At 43.0% G+C, this 23,078-nt stretch overlaps 3 protein-coding genes across 3 annotated transcripts; 2 read left to right on the plus strand and 1 right to left on the minus strand.

Moving 5' to 3' along the window:
* Positions 1–4,394: 4,394 nt before the first annotated feature.
* ythdf3 (YTH N6-methyladenosine RNA binding protein F3) lies at positions 4,395–12,271 on the minus strand. The gene is made up of 6 exons (XM_079292046.1): positions 12,208–12,271; positions 11,858–12,104; positions 11,406–11,430; positions 11,010–11,089; positions 9,094–10,788; positions 4,395–6,530 (listed from the first exon to the last, which is right to left on the minus strand). Exons 2-6 carry the CDS (start codon positions 11,879–11,881, stop codon positions 6,507–6,509), a joined length of 1,848 nt encoding a protein of 615 aa, XP_079148172.1. The 5' UTR covers positions 11,882–12,104; positions 12,208–12,271; the 3' UTR covers positions 4,395–6,506.
* Positions 12,272–13,439: 1,168 nt separating this feature from the next.
* abhd10b (abhydrolase domain containing 10, depalmitoylase b) lies at positions 13,440–17,977 on the plus strand. The gene is made up of 5 exons (XM_079292309.1): positions 13,440–13,544; positions 14,031–14,217; positions 16,021–16,132; positions 17,043–17,180; positions 17,271–17,977. Exons 1-5 carry the CDS (start codon positions 13,451–13,453, stop codon positions 17,610–17,612), a joined length of 873 nt encoding a protein of 290 aa, XP_079148435.1. The 5' UTR covers positions 13,440–13,450; the 3' UTR covers positions 17,613–17,977.
* Positions 17,978–19,313: 1,336 nt separating this feature from the next.
* On the plus strand, positions 19,314–22,728 carry tagln3b (transgelin 3b). The gene is made up of 5 exons (XM_079292148.1): positions 19,314–19,447; positions 20,328–20,539; positions 21,265–21,439; positions 21,560–21,662; positions 21,760–22,728. Exons 2-5 carry the CDS (start codon positions 20,360–20,362, stop codon positions 21,899–21,901), a joined length of 600 nt encoding a protein of 199 aa, XP_079148274.1. The 5' UTR covers positions 19,314–19,447; positions 20,328–20,359; the 3' UTR covers positions 21,902–22,728.
* The last annotated feature ends 350 nt before the right edge of the window (positions 22,729–23,078 follow it).

Consider the following 23,078-nt stretch of genomic DNA (forward strand, 5'->3'; position numbering starts at 1 on the left):
ACAGAAGGGTTGAAGAGGAAGTCACAGGAGCAAAGGCAGCCTGCATCACATTACACACTCCACCTACACTCGCACAAAGCCATGCACTTAGATTCTCTCTCTCACACACATACAATATACACACACGTACATTTACCGCTGAGTATATACCGGTGACTCGCAGGGCTCAGCAGCCAGCATGTCATATTTCTTCCCTCTGCACCTTTCCCTTTCATTTCAAATGCATTACATTTCAGACCGCGCTACCCCCTGCAATGCAAAACCTTGGCTTGAACACACCGTCCCAGCACAGGACATCTTCCAACCCTTTGAATTTAATAAGCAGCCCGACCACATCCAGTGTCTTCACTCATCATCTCTGCAGCCCACGAGAGGGTGCAGTGCAGTAATGAAGTATAAATGTGTTGCCACAGCTCTGTATGCAGCGCTTTCTCTTATTCCTTTAGTTCATTTTACACATCTGGTCCATAGATTAAAGATTCATATTCATGAGGCCCTGCGCCGGGTGTAGCCAAGTGTCCTGTAAGGGCAGCGCAGCACAATACACATACAGATAGAAAATGAGTGAGTAAAAAAACACAGCGGCAGTCCTCTCGATCTCGTCTTTCTTTTACTCATCCTTTCTTTCCACTTTGCACTTTCCCACTCCATACAACGGCCTGAAACCTGAGGGCAGAACTGTAAAATGATGGCCCAGATATGCTCAGATGATCTCAGATAAGAGACCTTGGAATATGCACCAAGTGTGGTTCCTTTTGTTTCGGCCTTTTCTCTTTTTTATTTTGTCCCCATATGCCAAATGCACTCGCATCATAAAACAGGATTGATGAAGCTGTCCATTCTCATGTCTCTTGTGTGTACATTTTAGCTCTCCGAAGGACAGCAGGAAGTATCTTAACAGCATGCCGGATACACAGGTACTCCATTTTACACTGAGACCTATATCCACTTACATTAGTGATACACAGGGGAAAGGTTTTTCATACCCAAGGAGTTGCATCAACATTGTGGCGTTGATTCGATCGGCGCTTCGTGTTGCCAGGAAACATTTGAACAGATGAATGACCCCGTAGGCATTGAATTATTCCCTGTTGCTTTGAACACTGCCGATATGCGTCACATAAACATTTCATTCGTCCTACAAACACAGAGTTGTGACGAACGCTCTTACAGATTGCTGACGAACACACTGCATTAGTTATTCCTACTGTCGGAATAAATCAACTGCATAAAAAGGACTTATGAAGTGAGTTGCCTTGTATTTACAGTATTGGGTCAAATTGTAACTGTAATCAGTTTTATCCATGCGTCCAGTTGAGCAATTAGAATAATAGTCACCCACGTATATTGTTTGCTGTACATTTTAAGTATCTCTAAAATCCGGAATGTGTCCCGCAGGTACATATACATTATGTTGCAGGCGGTGCTGAAGTGCACAGACATGCATGGCCCCAAACTCGCTTTGGAGAAAGAAACTTCATTATGATTTGATGAGCTCAGTTTGTACTTTTCTTAAAGGGGCACTCCACTGGTTTTTACACATGATGTCATCAGGGTTATAGGCTTAAAGGTCGTCTATACGACATTCAGAGGATTAACAGAGCGTCAAACAACTATTTGGCAACATGTCTTTTAGTGCGTATGAGCGTGCCCCACCTCGCTCACGACCGCCGCTCTGCACTGCACTCGTAAAGCGATTACAGCAGATAACGGCGCCCCGATCGGCGGCGGGGTCACGGACACGAAGCACCCACCCTCCGGGTCACGCTCAGCTAAACACTGTGTCAGCACTGTTAGCTGCGAGCTGCCTTTAACACTTTTGGAAAGAAAAACTGTGTGGGGTTTGAATTAAGTCGGCATTTAGAATGCAGTGGGGCTCTTTATTTCTGCATCATGGGAAATGTAGGATTTCACAAATTTGTGGCTTGACTCATTCTTATCTTGGCCTCTGCTGCAAAACTTTTGATCAATCTTTTTTTTAATGTGTCTCTTTTGAGTACCTCCACTTTATGGAAGTGCAATAATCCATTGCTTGAGGACCCCTTTAATTATTTGTTTCCCCCTTGTGGTTACTTTCCGACTTGGTTACTGTTTTCAAAGGCGGTGCATAATGTGCAGAAGTGTTGAGATGAACGTTACGGTGAACATTCAAGAGTTTGGCATCACTTAGCACTTATCATTACTAACGCCCACAGTTGAGGGCAAGTGAAGAGAAATTAAAAGCCCAAGTTCTCTTTTTAGAAAATAAGTAGTCAGCAATCAGTTTGACGATATCTAAATATGGTGTGAGACATGTATATGTACATGCTCATGTCTGTTTAAGTACATTTCCCTTCTATGATGGCGCCTCCCTGTGGTCATCAGAGACAATAACAGCTCTAACACTAAGATCTGCAGCATAACTGCTCTTTGAACTTTTAGTCTCGGCTTTAAATACAAAACACAATTACAACATGAATATATAAAACGAGATATTACATAAGCCCACGCTGATCGATGCCAATCTAAATGCAATGCAAGTGATCATTATTTGCTCTATTCAACACCAGCATTAACAGAATTACAACAAAAAAAAAGAATATTGAGAAAACACGAGACTGCAAATCTGTCATTTTGCTTTCGTTGTATGCGGAACAATCAAGTCTGTCCAGCTTAGATCTACATCATATCGTTGTGTTCGGCAAAATGCTCAGCCTCCACTTTCAGTTAGCAGATAATGATATAACCATGGCAACAGAGACACCTTGGAAAAGGGCAGGAAGAAAACTTTCGACATTACTGTCACTCAAAACCCCCTTTTTCATATCGAGAAATAAAACTCGGCTGATTATTTCCCCTGACTTGTTGAGTAACACCTTGAAACTTCAGTTGAATACAGACCTGTGAGTCCTATTACATCAATCATTGTCGGTGCTCTTATATTGTATTTCACTTACGCCACCTTACTTTCAGCTACATGTGGAGACACTTACATAACACAAACAATGCTTATCAGCAAGGCAGACACACATAATCTAAATGATTTCAGGTTCTTCTGATCAACCGCGTGTCAGTTAACAAGAGTCATCAATAGGATTAATGTTCTGTGAGGACTTGAGTGAGACGCCCATGTGTGAAAACCTTCAAGACATCGTAGAAGTGCCAACCCTGAGACTTGCCCTAACCTTGCCTTGAGCCATGTGTTGATGAGTCTTCAGTGTGACTGAGACTTCAAAGGCAGCTCACTAAGCAGAGGATGCTCCTTCTCTCTCATCTTCACTCAACTGAATCCCTCTGCAGAAGGACATTTTGGGGGAGGGGGTTGGGGAGAAACGTTTGCTTGGCACTTTCTTTGACCACTGTGGATGGGGGCAAATAAAGTCCTGCTGACGTTAGAGTCATTAACCAGTTAGTTTGATCCCAAAATGGTAAAAACAACATGACAAGCCATTGAAGTTGAATGAAAAGAAGCTTGCAGTGCATATATGTTCCTGTTTCATTCTGATGATTGAAAAATAAACAGCAAAAAGGCCTGAGATTAAAAGCTATCATACTGCATATTTAATCAATTCCATGAAGAAAGTAAAGTCAGCTTGATATCAGAGGCACCTCTCTGCACCATCACACGCTAGTAACAGTGAGGGCCTTGTGAGGTGAATGAATGGCTTGTCCCCTGCTTAGTTTTGTCTTCACAGACAAATGGAGGCAGGGAAAGTGCGGTCTTTTCAAAGGCCGCCTGCAGGAACCTGATGGACGCACAAATTAACACAGAGAGAGGAGAGAGGTTGCAATCCAAAGCCTCCGATGTTATAATTACAGCTCTTTCTTCCCCCTTGACAAACACAAAGAGGGATTTTTCTCTCTCCCTGCTCACATCCTCTTTCTCCCTCTTCTCTCCACCTCTCGCTGCACAGCTTGGCGAGCTGGCATTAATTGCTCCAAAAAGCTGTGGAAGCACAACAAGTGCTTCTCATCCTGGCATAATTGTGTCTGTAGGAGTTGGAGGGCTTGAGAAGAAAGAGGGCTTTGCTGCTTACAGGAAGGGCTTTGTAGTACGAGAGAGAGAGCGAGAGAGACAGATGGAGAGAGAGAGAGAGAGAGAGCGGAGGACTTTTGAATTGAAAGAACCGTGATGTGATGGCGCACTCTGGTGGACAAACAGTGAAAGGAAAGGTATTCATTTCAAGGTGGAATAAATATGTGTAGAGAATATGAACAGCAAGGCGCGTAAAAAAATGTCCCATTGTCTCATTATTTTCCTGTGAATTAAGGAAAACATAATACAACACAAAACGTGGACATATAACAGCATGTTGATCGTGAAACAGTCGGCAAAACCCACAATGAAAATGAATTTCAATAACAATTTTATTCATATAATTTTGCAATTAATCGTTTAATCATTAAGTCTTCTTTTATAGGTCTAACATATGTCAAAGTCTGTCTATGGTTACTGCACTACCTTTACCTGCCCTGGTAACTAAAGCAAAATAACGTCATTTAAAATTGAAAACAGCAAACAGGAAATTCCACATAATCTATCATCACATTGTATTTCAAGATAATATTACAAAGTTTCTGACAGTTTAAAATAAATCATGCAGTCACGAAACTTTACAGGTGAGTAGTTGAGATCAAAATGAAGATGGGCGTGATCAGAGCAAGGGAGCCAGAAGTAGGGGGGGAGGGGCCATTGCCTCCACATCACTGTACGCCCCCTGGACCAATTGATGGTAGTTTTTTCATCTTTGTGAATTTGCAAAATATTGAATCATTTGAAGTTATTCAAAAGAAACCATCTGAGGTTTCCTGAGGGGAAATGTCATCGGCCAAAAAGGCTGGAAACTGTTTTAATCTGTAACAAATGTTTGTTTTATACGATCATCGTATGTTTTTTGTAACTTGTTTTTTGAATGTAAAATCCTAACTTGCAAAGTAACTGTTAATTAAATGTGGAGTAAAAAAAAAATACAACATTTGCCTCTAAAATGTAGTGCAGTAGAAATCAAAAGTGGCGTAAAAAGCAACTACTCAAGTGCACGTACCTAGAAATTGTGCTTTCGTACAGTAAATGTACTCGGTTACATTCCACCACTGCCTGTACCATCCATGCAGTTATACATTCCAGTATTGGTTGTAATCCCTGCAGTTGTATCGATACATATCAACTAACCCACTTTAGGCTTGCAGGTCTGCCTCCCAAGCATCATCTTCAAGTCAATTTATTGTACACCGATGATATTGTCAAACCAACCCCTTACTGGCACCAGCACATTTTACACTCGTCAGTAATACACTGCAATACAAAGCAGATGTGGGCATGGAGCTGCTACTGTCAATTTATTTAGAGGCACATATGCAACTAGGAGAGGACCGATCTGCTTGGGCTGCAGGAGAAGAGTTTATAGTTTCAGTTTGTGTGAAGCATAGAAGTAATACACACATTTCTGAGGCAAATGAGTACACAAAAACACAAAAGCATGGTTTGCGCTAAACATGGATCATTTTTATTTAGCTAGTGAGTTACCTAGAGGAGAAAACTGTCACATCCTTGCAAGTTGATGTCTTGCCGTTTTGGGGGAATCCCAGTCAAGCCAAGGTTGGGGGGGGGGGGGGGGGGGGGGGTTGATGTGAGGATTCTCCCAAAAGTGCTTTGAGTTGTTAAGGACAGACAGTCTGATTGAGCCTGAGGTACGATACAGTACATCAACATGAGAGCAAAGACAGCCACCCACAGGACCCAAGGAGGCCAGCGCTATAGTTCTACCAGAGCAGCAGGTTTCTCCTCACAAAATGCACTTCAGAATGACAGAATCACAAGAGAGAGAGAGAGAGAAATACAACGATGTGCATTGGCTGATGTTTGCCAGCCTGCTGCATAATTGTAATCTTTCGGTACACAGAAACAGATGCAGAAAGGAAGGGAACAGGTAGAGGGAGGATACATCCTATGATTGGCATGATTGTGGCTGTTTCCCAATTATTTCATCCCACCTGTCAATCCTCCAAACCTCTGTCTGAGGACTCGGATCAGACGGTTGAATACAGATTCAAGTAAAAGACTAAATCATACATAATCTTTATTTTTTCTTCAGGAGTGGATGAAGCTCACCAATATCCCATTTTGAGGCATAAACAAACAAAAAAAAAAGAAAACTACAAATAAGCCTGGTGAAATCTACTGACTACTTCGGTTAGTCAGTTAGTTGCTCTCAAACTAAATCAAAGAAGAAGAACACAGAATTAGAGAGTTAAGGTGGAGGCTGTTCAGGAGGACTGAAAGTGCTTTAAAGACTGATTTTTTTCGAAGTGGGTTACGTTTTTCTCGTGAGACAGGAACACGGGGTTTGATGCACCAGTCAACGGATACAGATGAGTCCATCTATTGTCATGTTCAAGTGTTCAGATACATTGTCGTCTTCAGCGGAAAAGATTTGTGAGAGCCTTTCCTCCTTGTGGTTAGGCAAATTATATGTAAGGTCCTACATCATTAGTGTTGCAGTTCTAGCAGAGAGCTTGCTTGAAGGTTACTGTTTATTTCTATTGCGCTCCTGGCGAGAGAAAAAAAAAAACAGAGAGGCAATCAGTGGATGGTATCAGAACAAGAGCAAACAAGGGACACAAGCAAACAGGAAGCAAACACTCAGTCACGGGATGAACGTCAAATGTTGAAGGAATACCCAAGTCTTTGACTTGTGCTAATAGTTTGTTCTATGCGGTCAGATACATGTTTTTGAGGCCCTGAAGTTATTATCCAGTAAGAGATCCTGATCATGCTACTGTGACCGAAGCCATTTATGAAGGAGATCAATATTGATTTTATGTCTTAGAAGAGCTGTATCGAATGAATGCCTTTAGTGTGTCCATCTGCACTCGTACCACTCGGCAAATGTCAATAATTACTTTTATTTATTGAATGTGTTCCATCTGGAATACTTGTCTTTGAATTATACATAGAATATATCTTTTTTTAAAATCAATTACAACTCAAATATAAGATAAGTTGACAGCCTTAGTCCATTGAGGACTGAGCAGTGTCAGTGTGCTGTTGACAACTAAAAATGAAATGATTTCAATCAATTCTGACTCTTTGAGAACCGCTGTCTCTGCAGAAGTCTAAAACCAAATTCATTTTTAATGTCCTACGTTGTTCCAGTTTGTAGTTTGACATCCTGTTCTCCATGGAAAGTACTCGTTTCCAAAAATCAAATGCTGTTTTGCAAATTATCTAAACATTATATTCCAATATGAGCACAATTTAACTTAACGTAAGTAATAAAGACAGTCGTATAAAAATCATGATTAGTTATTTACAGGAACAAAAGTGTTTACAGGCTCCTCAGATGAAAACAACCTCTATGATGACAATATCAAGTCTATCATTCCCACTGTTGATACACCGAGTTCCTCTACTGGCAGGAAAACCAATCACTAAAGTCCCATTATGTTTCCTGTTTAGTGTTAAGATAAGTGAGACACCGAGCAAGGGAGTATCCCATGCAAGAGGAAAGGACTTGAGTAGGCCTCAAGATATATACTAAACAAAATGTTTGGACATGTTTTGGTTTCCACTGCCGGCCTGGAAATATGAAATATTCAAGGATGTGTCATGGATTACAGTAAAAGAGGATTACAGTGCCATCTTTGAGGAGTGAGTGTCCATGTCAGTGGTTTGAGAAAAGCCCTGTAAGACCAGTGTAACTCTATCCCCACAATGGAGGCTCAGACTGGCTCCGGGGATGGCGGACTGGTTTTCACCCTAACGCAGCATGAGCTTCTTTATTACTACATCCAGTAGGGGGAAGGAAGCAGCTAACCTTTAAGTATTAATTGCCAAATTAGTTATGCTAATAACATCCTGCAACAACATTTAGATACAAAGTTATCTTTAAGACAAAACTCCTTTGGGAAGGTGCGATAGTGCAGGTGGCTGTGCTGGTTTGACACCCCTCACAGTTCGGGGAAGGACAGGCCAGACAACGGAGAACAATTAACCTTGTCACGCGAAGGAGGGCGAGGCCTGAGCCGGGCCGATCCTGTCATGTAAGAGGTCAGGGCTACAAAAGCAGCACAGCGCAACGCCCGAGCCACGCAGGATGAAACAGGCTTTCTACTGACAGGTTGTTTTCAGAAGCCTGAAAACATTGACTTGAAATATTTATGAGAAAGTAACCCAGCGCATATTAACAAGGCCAGCAGAGAGGAGTCAATACAGCCTCAATGGAGCACCAGCAGAAAGGAGGGGGCTGGTCATAGAGGGGAGGGGGGCGGGGGGTTAGATTAGCATATTGGTGAATCTAAGAATGGATGCTGCAGGATGCCAGCAGTGATAATATGTCATTCTCCCCCTCGGCTGCTGGTTTTCCACAGCAGTAGCATCCCACAGAGTTTTTTTAACCACTTAGACGAACATTCGTGGTACACCACTGTTATTACATCTGCAACATATTTTAGCTTTCCCCCTCGGAGGGCGCAGGCTTACACCGTGTGATCTTTTCAGAACTGTGTGCACGGAACAAAAATTGTAACAATGCATTTTTATCATGTATTTTGCTGGGAACATCTAAAAAAGGACAACTGTACCAAGTCTGAGGTACGTTGAAGCCAGTCTGCAGGCCGAGGGCTTGTGCTGTTAGACTAGTAAAGCATGAGGAGCCTGTGCAGAGCAGAGAGGCTCGTTGTTCAAAGGGAGATCAGAGCCTACATCTGCCTTTGTCTGATAGAAAGGAATGCCAGGAATGTGGGCTATTTCAGGAAATCGCTACGCTAACTCCACTTGGGCAAATTATCGCAGTCTCAACTGCACAAGATGGCTGATGAGGAATTAGGGTTTCCTGAACCTGCCTCTGAGTAATGGTGGCACGTCAATCTGCTGACGGGCCTCTGGGAACTTCCATTCACACCAGACTGTTCATTGAGTTACAGGATGTTGCAACCGCTCTCTAAGAGCAGGTGGAACAAGATCAGCCGATTACAGTCTGGCTCCAGCCCGTAGCAGTGAGTCAGGCAAAGTTACCTCCCTTTAGACTAAAGGGCAACTAAACTGAACCGTCTCAACCATACAGTCAAGCTATTTACAGGGGACAGGGTTATTTACATGCACGTTCATCTCACCTTCCTCAGAGCCTCCTCCTCTTCCTGACGTTTCTCATAATGTGCAAAGTCATCAAAGATTGAGGTGGTATGCTTGTAAGTGGCGATAATTTTAAGCACTTGTTTGGCCTTTTCCAGAGGCACTTCCTGAGTGTCCCTGGAGTTGGTTACTGGCTTGTTGTCATTGTTCTCCAGCCGGATGTGTCGCAGCTGGTTGTTGGGCACGTCTTTGATGAACGCCCACTTCACCTCAAACTTGCCCTTCCACTTGTCCTGAGACCAGACGCCTGCATAGGCATTGTAGTCCACTGGTGAGCGCATCTCGGCCACACCGCAGAAGTGCCCGCTGCCGTTGACGCTGAACAGCAGGTACAGGGGCCCCTTGTTGCCCAGTGAGCGGTAGGCACCATCCAGACGCTTGTTGCCGTGCTCTGTGCTGCACCAGATAGAGTACTTGATTGAGCGGTGGATGTCATCTTCAGAATAGCTCTTGATAATGAAAACTCGGCCATTTTTCAAGTTCCAGTCAAAGTCTTTGGGGTTGTAGTTGTTGAGGGCACGGAGTTTCTCCAACACGGGATGCACTTCTCCGGAGCAAGGGGATGCACTAAGTGGGAGTCCCCCACCCAGACCGAAGCCCTCACCGCGGTTCCTGGGAGCCACCCAACGGTTGGGGGGAGGACCAGGCTGCTGGGGTTGTTGGTGATGAAGGGGCTGTGGGGGACCAGGTTGAGAGGAGAGGTGCATGTGTGGATGGCCAGGGGGCATGGGCTGGGGGTGCTGGGGGGACTGGAGAGCATGGAGCTGGAAGGACTGGTGTTGGTGTTGGGGCTGGTGTTGGTGTTGATGTTGGGGCTGGTGTTGATGTTGGTGTTGATGTTGAGGAGGAGGCAACGGGTTTTGCAGTAAGGGCTGGGGCTGAGCTAGGAGAGGCTGCTGCACCATAGGCTGCGGGGGCATCATGTTCTGAGCTAATGGGGGCTTGTTCAGAGAGCCCTTCTCGTCCCAAGTACCAATGTTCATATTGTGCTTTATGGGGGGCGGGGGAATGGCACCTCCCCCCATCCCCATGTTGGCTTTGGGTTTCACCTTGGGCTGCGGCTTGGCCGGCTTCTTGGCAATGGCTGCCCAGGAGGCAGGTTTAGGTGCAGATGAGCTGACAGACGGAGGGAGGCTATTGGCTGCCATACTGCTCATACCTGCTGTGCCCCCTAGGGGGGAACCCACGGTTTTAGTGACAGCTGCCACCATGTCCGCACCCAGTTTGAGGCCCGTCATACCTTGCTCAATGCTGTTCAGCACCGGGACTTTACTAAGCTGGGTGTCGCTTCCAAAGCCCGCCTGTCCGTCCGTGATGGCCCGACCCAGCGAGCTGGGGGCGTACCCATAGCTGTTACTGTAGACTGAGCTCTGTGTGGACTGACCCTGAGAGACACTGGTACCCCAGGTGGAATAGTCTGCATTACCAGGGAAGAAGTTGAAGCCATGCTGGCCCAGGAAGGGAGGGGTGTTCCCAAGGGCACCTGGCTGGCTGAACACGCCGTCAGGGATGAAGTGCGGCTCGCCATTGCTCATCTGTCCATAGGCGGTTAGGTAGGGCATGGGAGGGTCTCCTGCTGTGGACCAAGCGGCCTCTCCCAGAGAGTAAGGGAAACCGATGGAGGGAGCATAATAGCTGGGCATGTAGGGGTCAGACATTGGTGGATAGCTGTTACCCTGTGGGACATAGAGAGAGTTAATGCACTAGACATGATGACAAATAACAAAATAATTAAACATGGTGACCTCATATTATGAACAGTGAAGATAGATTGTGAGTTCATCCTTTGAAACAAACAGAAACTCACAAAGAAGTGACTGTATTTATGCGTTTTGTAGCTGCATGAGGTTATACAGTCCACAGGTACTAGGTGACACGGTGTCGCTCTGGAAAGTACCTGATTTGTCTGGCCACTTAGATAAGGCTCAAAATCATCATCATTCACACCATCCTTTTGATGCATTGATCCGTTTTGCACTGGGGATAAAAAGAAAAAGGACAGTCAATCATCATATGTGCTTATTTGGAAGTCACAAATATTTCCAGCTCAAGATGTCAACTAATTATCTAAAATCTAAAACTGACGAGATCTCAGTTTGGTGTAACAAACGCAGAATTAGGGAACATAGTCTGCAGCTCAGGCTACAGTTTCAAAGCACAATCAACAGTAAGCAGATAGCATGTTAGCTCATTTCAATTAATCAAAACAGACGGTACCGCCACACTCTGATGTGCAATTTATAAAAAGAGGGCTCGGTTTTTCCGTTTAAATCTCAGTGTTAAAACGCATTACCTTTATTTCCTTGTCCTTTGGGTCTCTGAAACAGTGAGCAGCACAGGAAAAGGAGATGTTGTTAGATCACGACAGGAAACGAGAAGCACACACGCACGCATAGAGAGAGGGGGGGGGGGGAGAGAGAGATAGAGAGCAGGCTGTATGCTACATCAATAAATATAACAGTCGAAAACCATCAGCCCGGAATGTTAACATTTACAGGTTGCCGGATGTCAAACGATGTGACATCCAGTAACTAAACGGTGCCGCATTGGCAACCGGCTCCAGCTAGAGTGGGTTGGTAATTCATCCGGCCTACATCACAGCTAATAGCTAACCATATATCAAAGACTTTTCTCTCTTTTTTTTGGTAGCCTGTTTGATCTGGCGTGGCCCAAACCGGATCAAAACTGTTGTCAGCAAAGTTTCACAGCTAATTCACAGCAGCTTTGGGCTGCCGGTACACGAACCTGATCGACTGTGGTCGCAGACATCCTCCAGGAAGCGACACTGAGAGCTGGTTCGTGAGACTGTCCACGGCTTCCCCCCCCTGTTTCTCTCTGCTCTCCGGTGCTTTCCCTGGCTCGTCTCTCGGGTCGTCCAATCGCTCTGTAACGGTTGCACGGCGGAGGGTTTTTTTTTCTTCTTCCTTCCTTCCCGTGGTCCGACCCGACGACGATCTGCTTCTTCTCGTTGTTACAAACGGCGACTGTGTGTCTGTGGAGGAGAAAGCGTCGGTTAAAAATGTGCGATCCTGCACACAGATGGCCTTCAGCAGTCAACCTGAAAGTGCCTGGTGTCTTCCTGGAATATCTCTTACCATTTTCCACAATGGCGGACGGGCTTTTTACACCCGCTTCCGTTCCGTTCTGCTGCTCCGTGACCTTCCGCCTGTGACGCTCTGAGTCATGTTACAAGCTGACACTTCACATGACAGTCACAACAAGTTACTACATTAGATTCTCTATTCAGAGCAATGTCGAGCCTTTTTATCGACCAGCTACTGTTCAATCTGATATCAAGATAATATCGTCACCTCTGCATTAGGTACTATGTCAAACACATGCATGCACGTATGAATTATCAAGTGGATAAAATACATTTTAAGAAATACAAAATAGAGTGCATTCAAAAAAACTTGTATTTTCTACTATTTTCTAATTTTATTCCACTTCATTTCAAATTCAAATTTTATGTTTTTAATCAAAGCATCTGATTAACCTGTAAGATATGTATTGTTATAGATTATATTATACAATAGATTCAACCAACTACAACATTAAAATTACCCTTATACATTAATAGATTATTATTAACAATCTTAAAATATTTCACAGGCCTAAACAATAAACTCACAGGAGCCATTTTGAATGGAGGACTCTGGGTAACTTGAAACAGATTATTTTACAGTGTGGTGTTGCTAATGTTGCTTTATTAAAGGATGTGGATACGTATTTCATCATGGCCTATAAAAACTAAATATTGAGTAGAAAACACTCATCATGTAGGCTATATTAAAGAGTAGGTAAAAATAAGTTTTTTGGCTGCCATTAAAGACATGTTACTGAAGTGCAGACATGTAGTACTGTAGTAGTAGGAGGATAATAAATGTAGTCTTTTTCTATTTGGCATCTGAGAAAAATATGTTTCGTGAAACATAACTGCTACATTTAGTCAAGTACGGATATGTACTTTGACATTATTTACTCCTGTGTACTTTTACTCCACTGCATTTGTCTGATGGATGTAGTGACTAGTTCCTTTGCAGATTAAGATGTTGCATACAAAACATTATCAGTTTATATAAAACATGATGAATTGTAGAGATTAAACTGTCCAACAGTACCCAGTGCGCACTTGATATAAAATCAGCTACAACATTAAAATGCAGGACGGGAGTACTTTTACACTGAATTGCTACTTTAACTGATCTGAGTACTTCCTCCACTGCTCCACAGAGCGTTACTGTAGTTGTAACGTAATGGACTACATGTGCTCTGAGTAAACGAGAGTCACTGGTGCTGCTACTCTCGCGATACTTCCTCAGTGGGTCGCGGAGCAGAATGGCAGCCGTCGCGCTGAGGTCCTGCCGCAGAGGACTTTCACAGATTTTAAGTCATGGAGGTCTCGCAGCTTTGTCTTCACAGCGTCTGGAAGGTTTGTTCAAATCTCCGGTCTTCGTACAACACATTTCTTGACTTCTGAGTTTCATGTGCGGGCATTTAAACGCAGAGGAGGGGGTGTGGTTCACGCAGACTGCGTCGTCTTAAAAAAGGTAGGGCATGTGAACGGTGTAACGTTAGCGTTTGAGGTTGTGAATGTTTTGGCGTCACCTCCGTTGATTGTCGATGTATTAAAAACCTCTCCGACATTACTTGGTCTCGTTTTGTAACTGTGCCTCCATTCTTGGTATATTTTGTCGTCATGGGGGGAAAAATGACCACGTTGTATTTCCACCATCCATGTGCTGCTTTCTAGTTTGCGTAAAGAGAAGCCTTATCTTACGGAATTGTGTGCGTGTGTGTGTGACATTGTATCAAGCAAAGATGTTTTTCTAATTCAGCTATTTTACCGTCGGGTGTTGTGAGTCATTTACGTAACACGTTTTGTCATACCTATGATACGTTCCATTGTGCCAACCAGGGGTCAGGAGACACAAGTCCACAGTCCAGTATGCTTCACGACCAGACCTCCCAAAGCTGGCCTACAGAAGAGTGAAGGGGAAGAGCCCAGGTGTGGTCTACCTCCCAGGATATGGCTCCAACATGAATGGGCAGAAAGCTGAGGCACTGGAGGAGTTCTGTAGGTCACTAGGTCACTCGTACCTTAGGTAAGTCAATCAAGGTGCACACAATGCTCATAATCTCATACTAAATGAAAATAGATCAGATCAAACATACCTCATACATACAGTGTTTGTCCTGGATGTCTTGAGTCTTGTTTTCCATCTGTAAACTGAGGAACACCTGCAAATAATACAACATTTGCACTCGGCTCTTTAAACTGAACACGGATAATCTAAAAGTGTGTTACAGCTTTGCAAGGAGTATAAATAAAATGTACAAACTGGAGAAGATGCACGCTCTCACCACACATCCACAGCTCCTACAGCCTTGATCAAATAACAGGAGAGGCACCGTAGTTTTTTTTAAGTTGTGTTTCCTGGAATAATTAATAGAAAAAGGAATGCAATTTCTGTGAGACAGCTGCTTAGAATAATTCGTCACCATATAGTAGGGCTGGGCGATAAATCGATTTAATCGATTAATTCGAATGTGTGCTTTAAGGCGATGTGTTTTATTGAAAATCGAGAAAATCGCCCCCACCCTTGGGTTGGGTTCCCGTAGTTGAGTGCGCGCGCATTGTTTACAAACGAAAACAATGGCGGCCAGCAGTGAAGCTCTCGTTCTTAAGAGAGGGAAGAATGTGTCTTCGGTGGTCTGGAAATAGTTCGGGTTCGTGTCATCTGACACAGAACAAACAGCCTCAAACAGAGGCATGCCGCCGAGTGGGAGAAGTGTTGCGCCCTGCAGGACCGCGGGAGCACAAGCGACGCTGTCTTCCTGGCAAAAAATATTTAGAAAAAACATGCACTACTGTTTAATACTGTTGGTTATGTTGTGAATGCACTTGATTTTGTTTACATGCACTTATTTACTGTGCAAAATATGTTATGTTGATGTTAGATCAGATGTTGGACTTTTGAAAATGTGAATGGTAAAGGGTCACATACATTTTATTTCATGCTGTGTTTGTATCAGTGTATTCAGTTAGAAAAGCTTACTGTAAAAAGTTACATTTGCACAGTTGTTTACAATGGAAGGCTACTATTTAATGCCATTTAATGTTATGTTTAATTTAATTTAATATTTAAATGATTCAGGGAAACAAAAGAGTGACCAAATACTTTTTGTATACTACAGGCACCTTTCTACAATGTTCAGGTTTTGTTTATTTTTATCAACCTACGAGGGAAAATCATCACAAAATAAAATAAAAAATTGTTTTCAACAGCTTCTGTCATCTGCAAAAATTTGTGGGGGAAAAAATCGATTTAAATCGTGAATCGGATTTTTTGTAAAAAAATCGGAGATTTTTTTTTTAGGCCATATCGCCCAGCCCTACCATATAGTTAAGATACAATACATATAGTGGCCCTGTGAAACAAAGAAACAAGCAAAATATGCCTTCGTATGACGAATGGATTTAATTTTGTTTTAAATGCAGTTATATTTTGTTTCAAAGTAGCATGATGTATCTACAAAATATATTTTTGTGGATTTGATTGTGGAGAGTGAATTTTGCAAGCACAAAATGTCTTTAGAATGTAACTAAAACTATAACTAGTATTGATCCTTTTCACTGAGATCCTTAATTTCAACAGACAAGCTCTGTTCATTAATATTCTAAATTTAAAAGCCAAAGGTTTGCATTTCAATGATGCAACAACTGGTAGCGTGTGAGACGCCGTAACGAGCAATCAATGGTTATTTTCTCAATGTTCAGTGTTGTATAAAACTGATTTAATCTACTTATGTCTCAAATAATCTACATTAACCTTTTCCGTGACCTCTCATGGCTTCCCTTTGTTTCACCCTCATGACCATTGGCTGTTCTATTTATGTTTTACCAGGTTTGACTACACCGGACATGGGGCCTCAGAGGGGGTGCTATCAGAAGGAACTATTGGTACCTGGAAAAAAGACGTCCTTTACGTGTTGGATGAGTTAGTAGAGGGGCCACAGGTAAATATTTCCTAGGATCACGGGTTGAGAGTCTGTTCCCATTTAGAACAGGTTTAATGTCCTAATTCATGCTCTCAGGAACAAGTGTTTTCCTTCCTGTGAGACTTGTCATGAAAGGAAAACGTATTTAAATGTATGGATGTTTTTCAACAAGCTGGACAAGAAATGTAACATGTACGAGTCCCAGAACATTGATTTCAGTCAAGTTATAATCACAGGGTTAGTTGTTCAATATGCATGCGTTAAACTACGAGACTCATTCGTTTTTAATAACTTACAGCCAAATGAAGCATCTTCTCACAGTGATACAAGTGCATCTCCTAAAATCAACCGGTAATAATTTGCATGTTTGACCAAGATTGGCTCCAAACTAGCTGTTATGTCACAGAATCCTGCCTGTACGTCCACGTGTTAAACTCAAGATTTAAGTTGAGCACAAAGAAACTTCCAACAGCTGAATGTAAAAACAGACTTCTAGCATCAAACTCTGCACATGTTTCATTCTGTTCAGGGAACATCCAAGTGAAGTAACGTACAATAAGCAAAAACTCATTTTTGAGATTCTCATGTTTGTATTTTCTGTTGTATGTTCATCATCCTTTGATACAATTAATTCTATAAAACAAAATCTTGCACCCAAAAAATAACCAGAAAAAAAAGATGTATTTGAGAATCAATAAAAATAGAATCAGGGCAACAGCATGGTCAATAAAAAACGTGAATTATCATTTCAACCTCCAGTATTCATTGTATGTTCCACTACCTCCAGCAGATGGCACTGTGTTACAACACTTGTGGTATCATTATACTGCACGAGTCTGGTGTCTTTATGGGCTGTTTTTAATTTTCTGTTTATTAATCAATTGTTCATGATTTACAGTCTATTCGTGGTGTTATTGCTTACTTGTAGATAATGGTGGGTTCCAGTATAGGCGGTTGGTTCATGCTGCTGGCGGCCATTGCAAGACCAGAGAAGACTGCAGCGCTGGTGGGCATCTCCACTGCCGCTGATCAAATAGTCACATCGTTCAACTCTCTTCCTCTGGAGGTAGGAACATGTCATATTATCTCATGCATGTCACATTGATGTCATTCTGTTTGACCATTGAGTTGGATTTTTCCGTGTTTTATTGCGCAGACGCGCAAAGAGTTTGAGGAGAAGGGGGAGTGGACGTTGCCCACCAAACACGCGGAGGAGGGTCTTTACAAGTTTAGCATGGACTTTCTGCGAGAGGCAGAAAACCACTGTGTGCTCCAGAGTCCAATACCCATCACATGTCCCGTACGGCTCATTCACGGCCTGAAAGACGAGGACGTCCCCTGGCACATCTCCATGCAAGTCGCAGAACGCATCCTCAGCAACGACGTGGATGTCATCCTTCGGCGACACGGCCAGCACCGCATGTCCGAGCGGGACGACATCAAGCTCATGGTCTACACTATAGATGATCTCATAGATAAGCTGACCACTGTGGTCTGAGTAAGGGGTGCTGAGAGAAGGACTGTGTTTACCGGGAAGTCAACCCTCAAGATAGTTTACCAAACAATGGCATGTTTGTCTGCCAAATACGACCTTTTTTCCCGTTTGTGTTATCCTCCCCGTACTTCATCTGTCATTTCAACATGTCGTTACAGTGATAACTACAATGAAAGGGAGGTTCCCTGTTAGCTGGTCCCTTATATCTTCAGGTTGCATTTGTATGTTCCATGTGGAGTGTTATATTGGCCTTTATTAGGTTCGCTGTTCTTCCTGTTTGACTGGTTCCCCCTCTTTCTTTACTTGGATGCATAGTTTTCCTGTGCCTTGTTAATCACTTTTCACCCGTTTTGGCCAATAAAACCTCTGCACACTGAAAGTGCAGGTCTCAGTCTGTTACCACAACCAAACCCAACATTATCAACTGACAAACAACTAGCTTTATGAGCGCTGTTGATATTGAAATGCATACACAATACTTAAGTTCTGAAACTATTTACAATTTTAGGAAATCAAGAGCTGAATTACAGAAACCTGAAAGTCCAACGTTAGGTGCTCTGGAGTGTGTGAGGGCTTTTTGTGAAAGTTGCAAATTTTGAAAGTGACAATCAGACCCCAACTCAAATCACCATGATTGCTAAACAGATCTAAAAGTGGATTTCAAAATCAGGATATTTTTCTTTTATACAAATCCAGATGAAGTATACGGCTGATAATTGAACAGAAATGTAATTTTGCCAGGTATACTAGCAGCATGTCAACACAATGAATCACGGTGCTATAGTGTGAATCACAAGTCATCGCGGCTTGTAGGCTGCAGCCATGTGAGTTTTATTTTTGTTAGCAGAATATTCTGTTACATGTTACCGCATACCTGCTGGCCTTTAGCCACAGAGAGGCCGGCTGAATGGAGCCACTTGACTGTTGATTATTAACATGTCATTGCCCACGAGCTGCTCTATGCTCAATGGGGCGAAACCGGCCGCTCAACTCTCTCGGCTCCACTTAACTGCAGCAGTGACCTTTTAACTCATGGCTGAGCTATGTAGTTTATGTCAAAACTAAAATCAAACATCAATTTATGGGAGCATACAGCATGATCGCTGTAATGCGAGCAGAAGCGATCGTGCATATGGCAGTGCATCTGGTGATGTTTTACTCTGGGCTCCCTTTACTTCTTACACAAAGCATATTTTTGCACCACAGATCTTTGTTTCGGCAATGCTTTGTAGGTACAGTAGTTGTATTGTTACATAATTCCAACATGAATCCACTCCCAAAAGCTCAGAGACAGATGCCTTAACAAACGCGTCTTAATGTTTGCTTTGTGTTGAAGCCAAACAATACGTCAGCAGGGAGACAAACTGGTTAAAGCTATTCTAACAAGATAAGCAAACACCCACTCAGCTCAGTGCTCTGATGCCGTTGAGCAAGGCACTGAATCTACCAGTTATGATGAGTCGAAAAGTGGAAGTTCAAGTCTTAGGCGAGAGTTTAGAAAGACAGTACAATTATGTTGTCACCATCGTGTGCCTTGGTTTGCTGAGGGTCACTTCATGCTGCCTAAAGCTGAGCATGCGCCACAGTAACCACCGCTCGGAAGCGGTGTCACGTCGCAGTCTGTGTTGAGAGTCTCCAGGGACCCCTCCTTGTTCAGCAGCCATATAAAACGAGTGACCCGCCCCTCCCGGACAAGTGAGATCCAGCCCGGCCCGACGCGCCTGTGCTGCGCTTCATGGATGCTTCAGCAGTTCAGCATCCTCAGCCCTGCGCAGCTCAGCGGAAAATATCACTGTGACTCGGGACAGATCTGACCGCTCTCTCTCTCTCCTTTTTCAGTAAGTATGGTCTTTATTGAATAAAACCGCTTTTTGTGCATGACATGTTGGATGCACTGTTTATGCAGCCGATTCAGTGTCGCAGATATAGTGTGTGAGCTTTGCGCAGTTGTAAAAATGTTCATGTTTTAAAAAGCTGCAGGATGCGTACAGCAATATGGTGTCGTGACATTAGATGGCGGGACTTTCTTTGACATTTTCCCAATTTGACTGACAGAATTGCGCCCAATAACCAAATACAGTGAAAAACATTGAAGCGAAGAGTTAACACAAACCTTTAAATGCGCCACAGAGGGCTGACGTAATTTAATTAAACTCGATTGCAGGCTAAATATATAACTGCTATTGGCTACATTGTATGAATGCCTTGTTCTGTTAGAAGACAAACTTTGTGAAAATACATTTGATTACTTAATTCTCTTCATGCTGTCTACTGGAGGTCATACTTGAGCCATCATCGCATGCAGCGCATCACTGCACACAGCGTGCCGGAAGCTGGCTTGATTGTTACCATAGCAATGGAAGGGGTGGTCCCTTCCACGGCTGCCATGGACCACACCCTTCTGTGCTACAACCCCCAGAGATGCGCCTATATAGGTGGCCTGCTGAGCTGTTAAAGGGGGAATAAAAACTGGCTTTTGGGGCTTTTCTTTAAACATTGAGATTGATAGCGCTCTAATGTTATAGATTTTCATTGTGGTAAACAGAAAAATGTTTACTCTAAAAAGAATTGTAGTTGTCCTGAAGCCATTTAATCAGGATACAAAGCAGTCACAAAAAGTCACTGTTAGACAGGTATATTATAGGGAAATTAGGAAGAATTTAGTTTGTAACAGAGTAATTCCATTTCAGCCTCATGTCCACCACATGTTCTCTTCAGGGCTACTCTACTTGAGTGTCGCGAGAGCTGCCATGGCGAACAGAGGGCCCAGCTACGGACTGAGCCGAGAGGTGCAGGAGAAGATCGAGCAGAAGTACGACCCAGACCTGGAGCAGCGGTTGGTGGACTGGATCGTTGGACAGTGCGGAGGGAACCTGGAGAAGCCGCAGACGGGCAGAGAGAACTTCCAGAAATGGCTGATAGATGGAACAGTGAGTGGCTGCAGTACCTGTTCCTAAAATAGAAGCTGTCGTTGAATTATTTAAGATGCAACATCGTTGAGCCTCTGTCAGATTTAAAGATTTAAAAAGCCCAAAATAAGCAACCTGACCTGCAAACATGTGTCCAGTTAATTGTGAAAGCTTCAGTAAGTAATACTGGAATAACGGACCATTATCATCACTCCTATTTAAAAGAGGGGTCCCACTGTTTTGTCTTACTGAAAAATATTTTTTTTAGCGAACGGTGGACTTTAAATTGATAACTGTTGTGGTACATGCTTTGCAAGTGTAGAATGTATAACCTCCACAGTGAAAAATCATAGTGTAAGACTTAATTCACAGATAATGCACCCTGCACAAAGCTGCAATGGATTGTTACTTGACACTATAGCTGAATATAATCTAAATCAAATATATATACATTCAGGGAAAGGCATAGATATCAATTTATGCACGCGCAAGTAACTTTACAATGCAATGCAGCCGTGAAACATGTTGCATTTTCACATTTTCAAGAATAAATTTGCTTTTACAACTAAATCCAAATGCATTTCTGTGGCCCTTCCCTTGAGGCAACCCCTCCCTCCCAACCATGGCAAACATATGAATTCTGTCATTTAAGCATGAAAAATATATCAAGAACTAAAACCCTCAACTGTCATTTTGGTATGGTCACGGATCAATATGATTGAGATGTCTGACCTCCTCTGTCCCAGATCCTCTGTCGGCTTATCAACAGCCTTTATCCGAGGGGGAAGGATCCTATCAAGAAGATTCTAGAGACACAGATGGCCTTCAAACAAATGGAGAAGATCTCTCAGTTCCTGCAAGCAGCTGAAGCTTATGGAGTCACAACCATGGACATATTTCAAACTGTGGACCTCTGGGAAGGTGATTACTTACATTTCATCTCATGCCGGAGTGATATATCTTCATCCACGTTAGTTTTTATGATAAAAATCAGTTTTCAGTTCATGTTATGACAAAATGATCATTGTGTTCTGGCTACAGGGAAGGACATGGCAGCAGTGCAAAGAACTCTCATGGCTCTGGGGAGTGTGGCTGTCACTAAGGACGATGGTCATTACAGGGGTGACCGAGACTGGTTCCACAGGTAAAGGACATGTGTGACAGAGGAGCTTCACATTTTCACAGCAAGCGTGACGCTTCATGATCCTCTTCCTCACCTTGTAACTGTTGTTCGTGTACAGGAAAGCCCAGGGATATCGGCGAGAGTTCAGCCAAGAGCAACTCCGCCAAGGTCAGAGTTTGATCGGCCTGCAGATGGGCAGCAACCGCGGGGCCTCCCAGGCTGGTATGACGGGCTACGGTATGCACCGTCAGATCATGTAGACCACTTACGAACCTCCTCCCCTGCCTCCAGACCTTATTTTGTCTTAATACCAGAAAGGTTGTAGCCCCAATATACCTCCTTATCCTCTCTAGCACCTGCCATGTAAACCTCAAATTTCCTTGAATTGCTGCTTTCCCAAACAGTGTTATATCTTTAAAACAAATGATGTCAAATACGGTAGATCTTCTTCTTCAAACTCTCTTCCTGTTCCTCTCTTCCCATATTGCCATTTGCTGCCCCCCCCCCATCTTTTTACTTTCATGTAGAACTCAAAGTCATGTATCATCAATTTCGTAGGCAAATGTACGATTAAAATCTCTGTGCAAAAGAACCATCAGTGTAATTTACATTTTGAATCTCAAATACTGTGAGCCACGGTTACAACATGCTGTATATTTATTTGTATTCATGTGCGCTTTTAGTTACATTTAGTCATTGTTTTAGGATGATCTGTACCTATATCCTCATTCAGCCATCTAACCAAATGAAGTCATTAAATTAGACAATGTCTCTGCTGTCTTGTCTGAGGACTTTTTTTTTGCAGTATCCTCTGTAACCAAATCAACCTCACGTTGTGCCTGGTTATGGGACTACAGAGACCGGGCACTGATATAGTGGCCAAAAAATATGAACGAGCTTCTTTCATTTTGAGTCTTGCCCTTGTTATTTGTTTGTTAGATTATGTGTCCACGCAAGTAAATGTGCAGCAGCCAACATGTTCGACAGTGAAGTTTCCATTCCTGGTGCCGGGTAAAGACATTGCTTGAATGTGCACTTTTATGTATCGTCTTGTTTATATTTTTAAATATATTTATATCTGGAGGCTTGTGAGAAGAAGTATTGAAAAAATAAAGAATGTGAACATATATTTGTGTCTGTCTGTGTAACACACAAGCTGGGTATCTTGATAGCTGCTAAGTCAGGGGTTTATGCTGTATGCTCCGGGTGTTGTGTGCTGGTTTGTTTTTTTCTTCTTATCTTGGTTTTATGTTACAGCTCCTCCCTTGCGCCCATCCCTCCTGTCTCTCCTCACTGTACACGATCTAATAAAGACACAGCAGCACAGCATAATGATTAGCTAGACGGATCCTCTACCAGTCCTGATTCAACTCTTGACTCTGAGTGACTTTAAGTAAGGTATTAAACCCCTTACTGGTCCTGTGTTGCTGTTAACAA

This window comes from Melanostigma gelatinosum, assembly GCF_949748355.1.
Source record: "Melanostigma gelatinosum genome assembly, chromosome: 20".
Lineage (NCBI taxonomy): Eukaryota > Metazoa > Chordata > Actinopteri > Perciformes > Zoarcidae > Melanostigma > Melanostigma gelatinosum.

Excerpts from the sequence above, each read along its gene's own strand:
- ythdf3 (XM_079292046.1), bottom strand. The coding sequence starts at position 11,881 with ATGTCTGCGACCACAGTCGATCAG. Across the intron at positions 11,431-11,857 it reads CTGCGACCACAGTCGATCAG|AGACCCAAAGGACAAGGAAA; the intron begins GTTCGTGTACCG and ends TCACTGTTTCAG. Across the intron at positions 6,531-9,093 it reads AGGAGGAGGCTCTGAGGAAG|GAGCGCAATAGAAATAAACA; the intron begins GTGAGATGAACG and ends TTCTCTCGCCAG.
- abhd10b (XM_079292309.1), top strand. The coding sequence starts at position 13,451 with ATGGCAGCCGTCGCGCTGAGGTCCTGCCGCAGAGGACTTTCACAGATT. Across the intron at positions 16,133-17,042 it reads AGTTAGTAGAGGGGCCACAG|ATAATGGTGGGTTCCAGTAT; the intron begins GTAAATATTTCC and ends GCTTACTTGTAG. Across the intron at positions 17,181-17,270 it reads TCAACTCTCTTCCTCTGGAG|ACGCGCAAAGAGTTTGAGGA; the intron begins GTAGGAACATGT and ends TTTATTGCGCAG.
- tagln3b (XM_079292148.1), top strand. The coding sequence starts at position 20,360 with ATGGCGAACAGAGGGCCCAGCTACGGACTGAGCCGAGAGGTGCAGGAG. Across the intron at positions 20,540-21,264 it reads AATGGCTGATAGATGGAACA|ATCCTCTGTCGGCTTATCAA; the intron begins GTGAGTGGCTGC and ends CCTCTGTCCCAG. Across the intron at positions 21,663-21,759 it reads GACCGAGACTGGTTCCACAG|GAAAGCCCAGGGATATCGGC; the intron begins GTAAAGGACATG and ends GTTCGTGTACAG.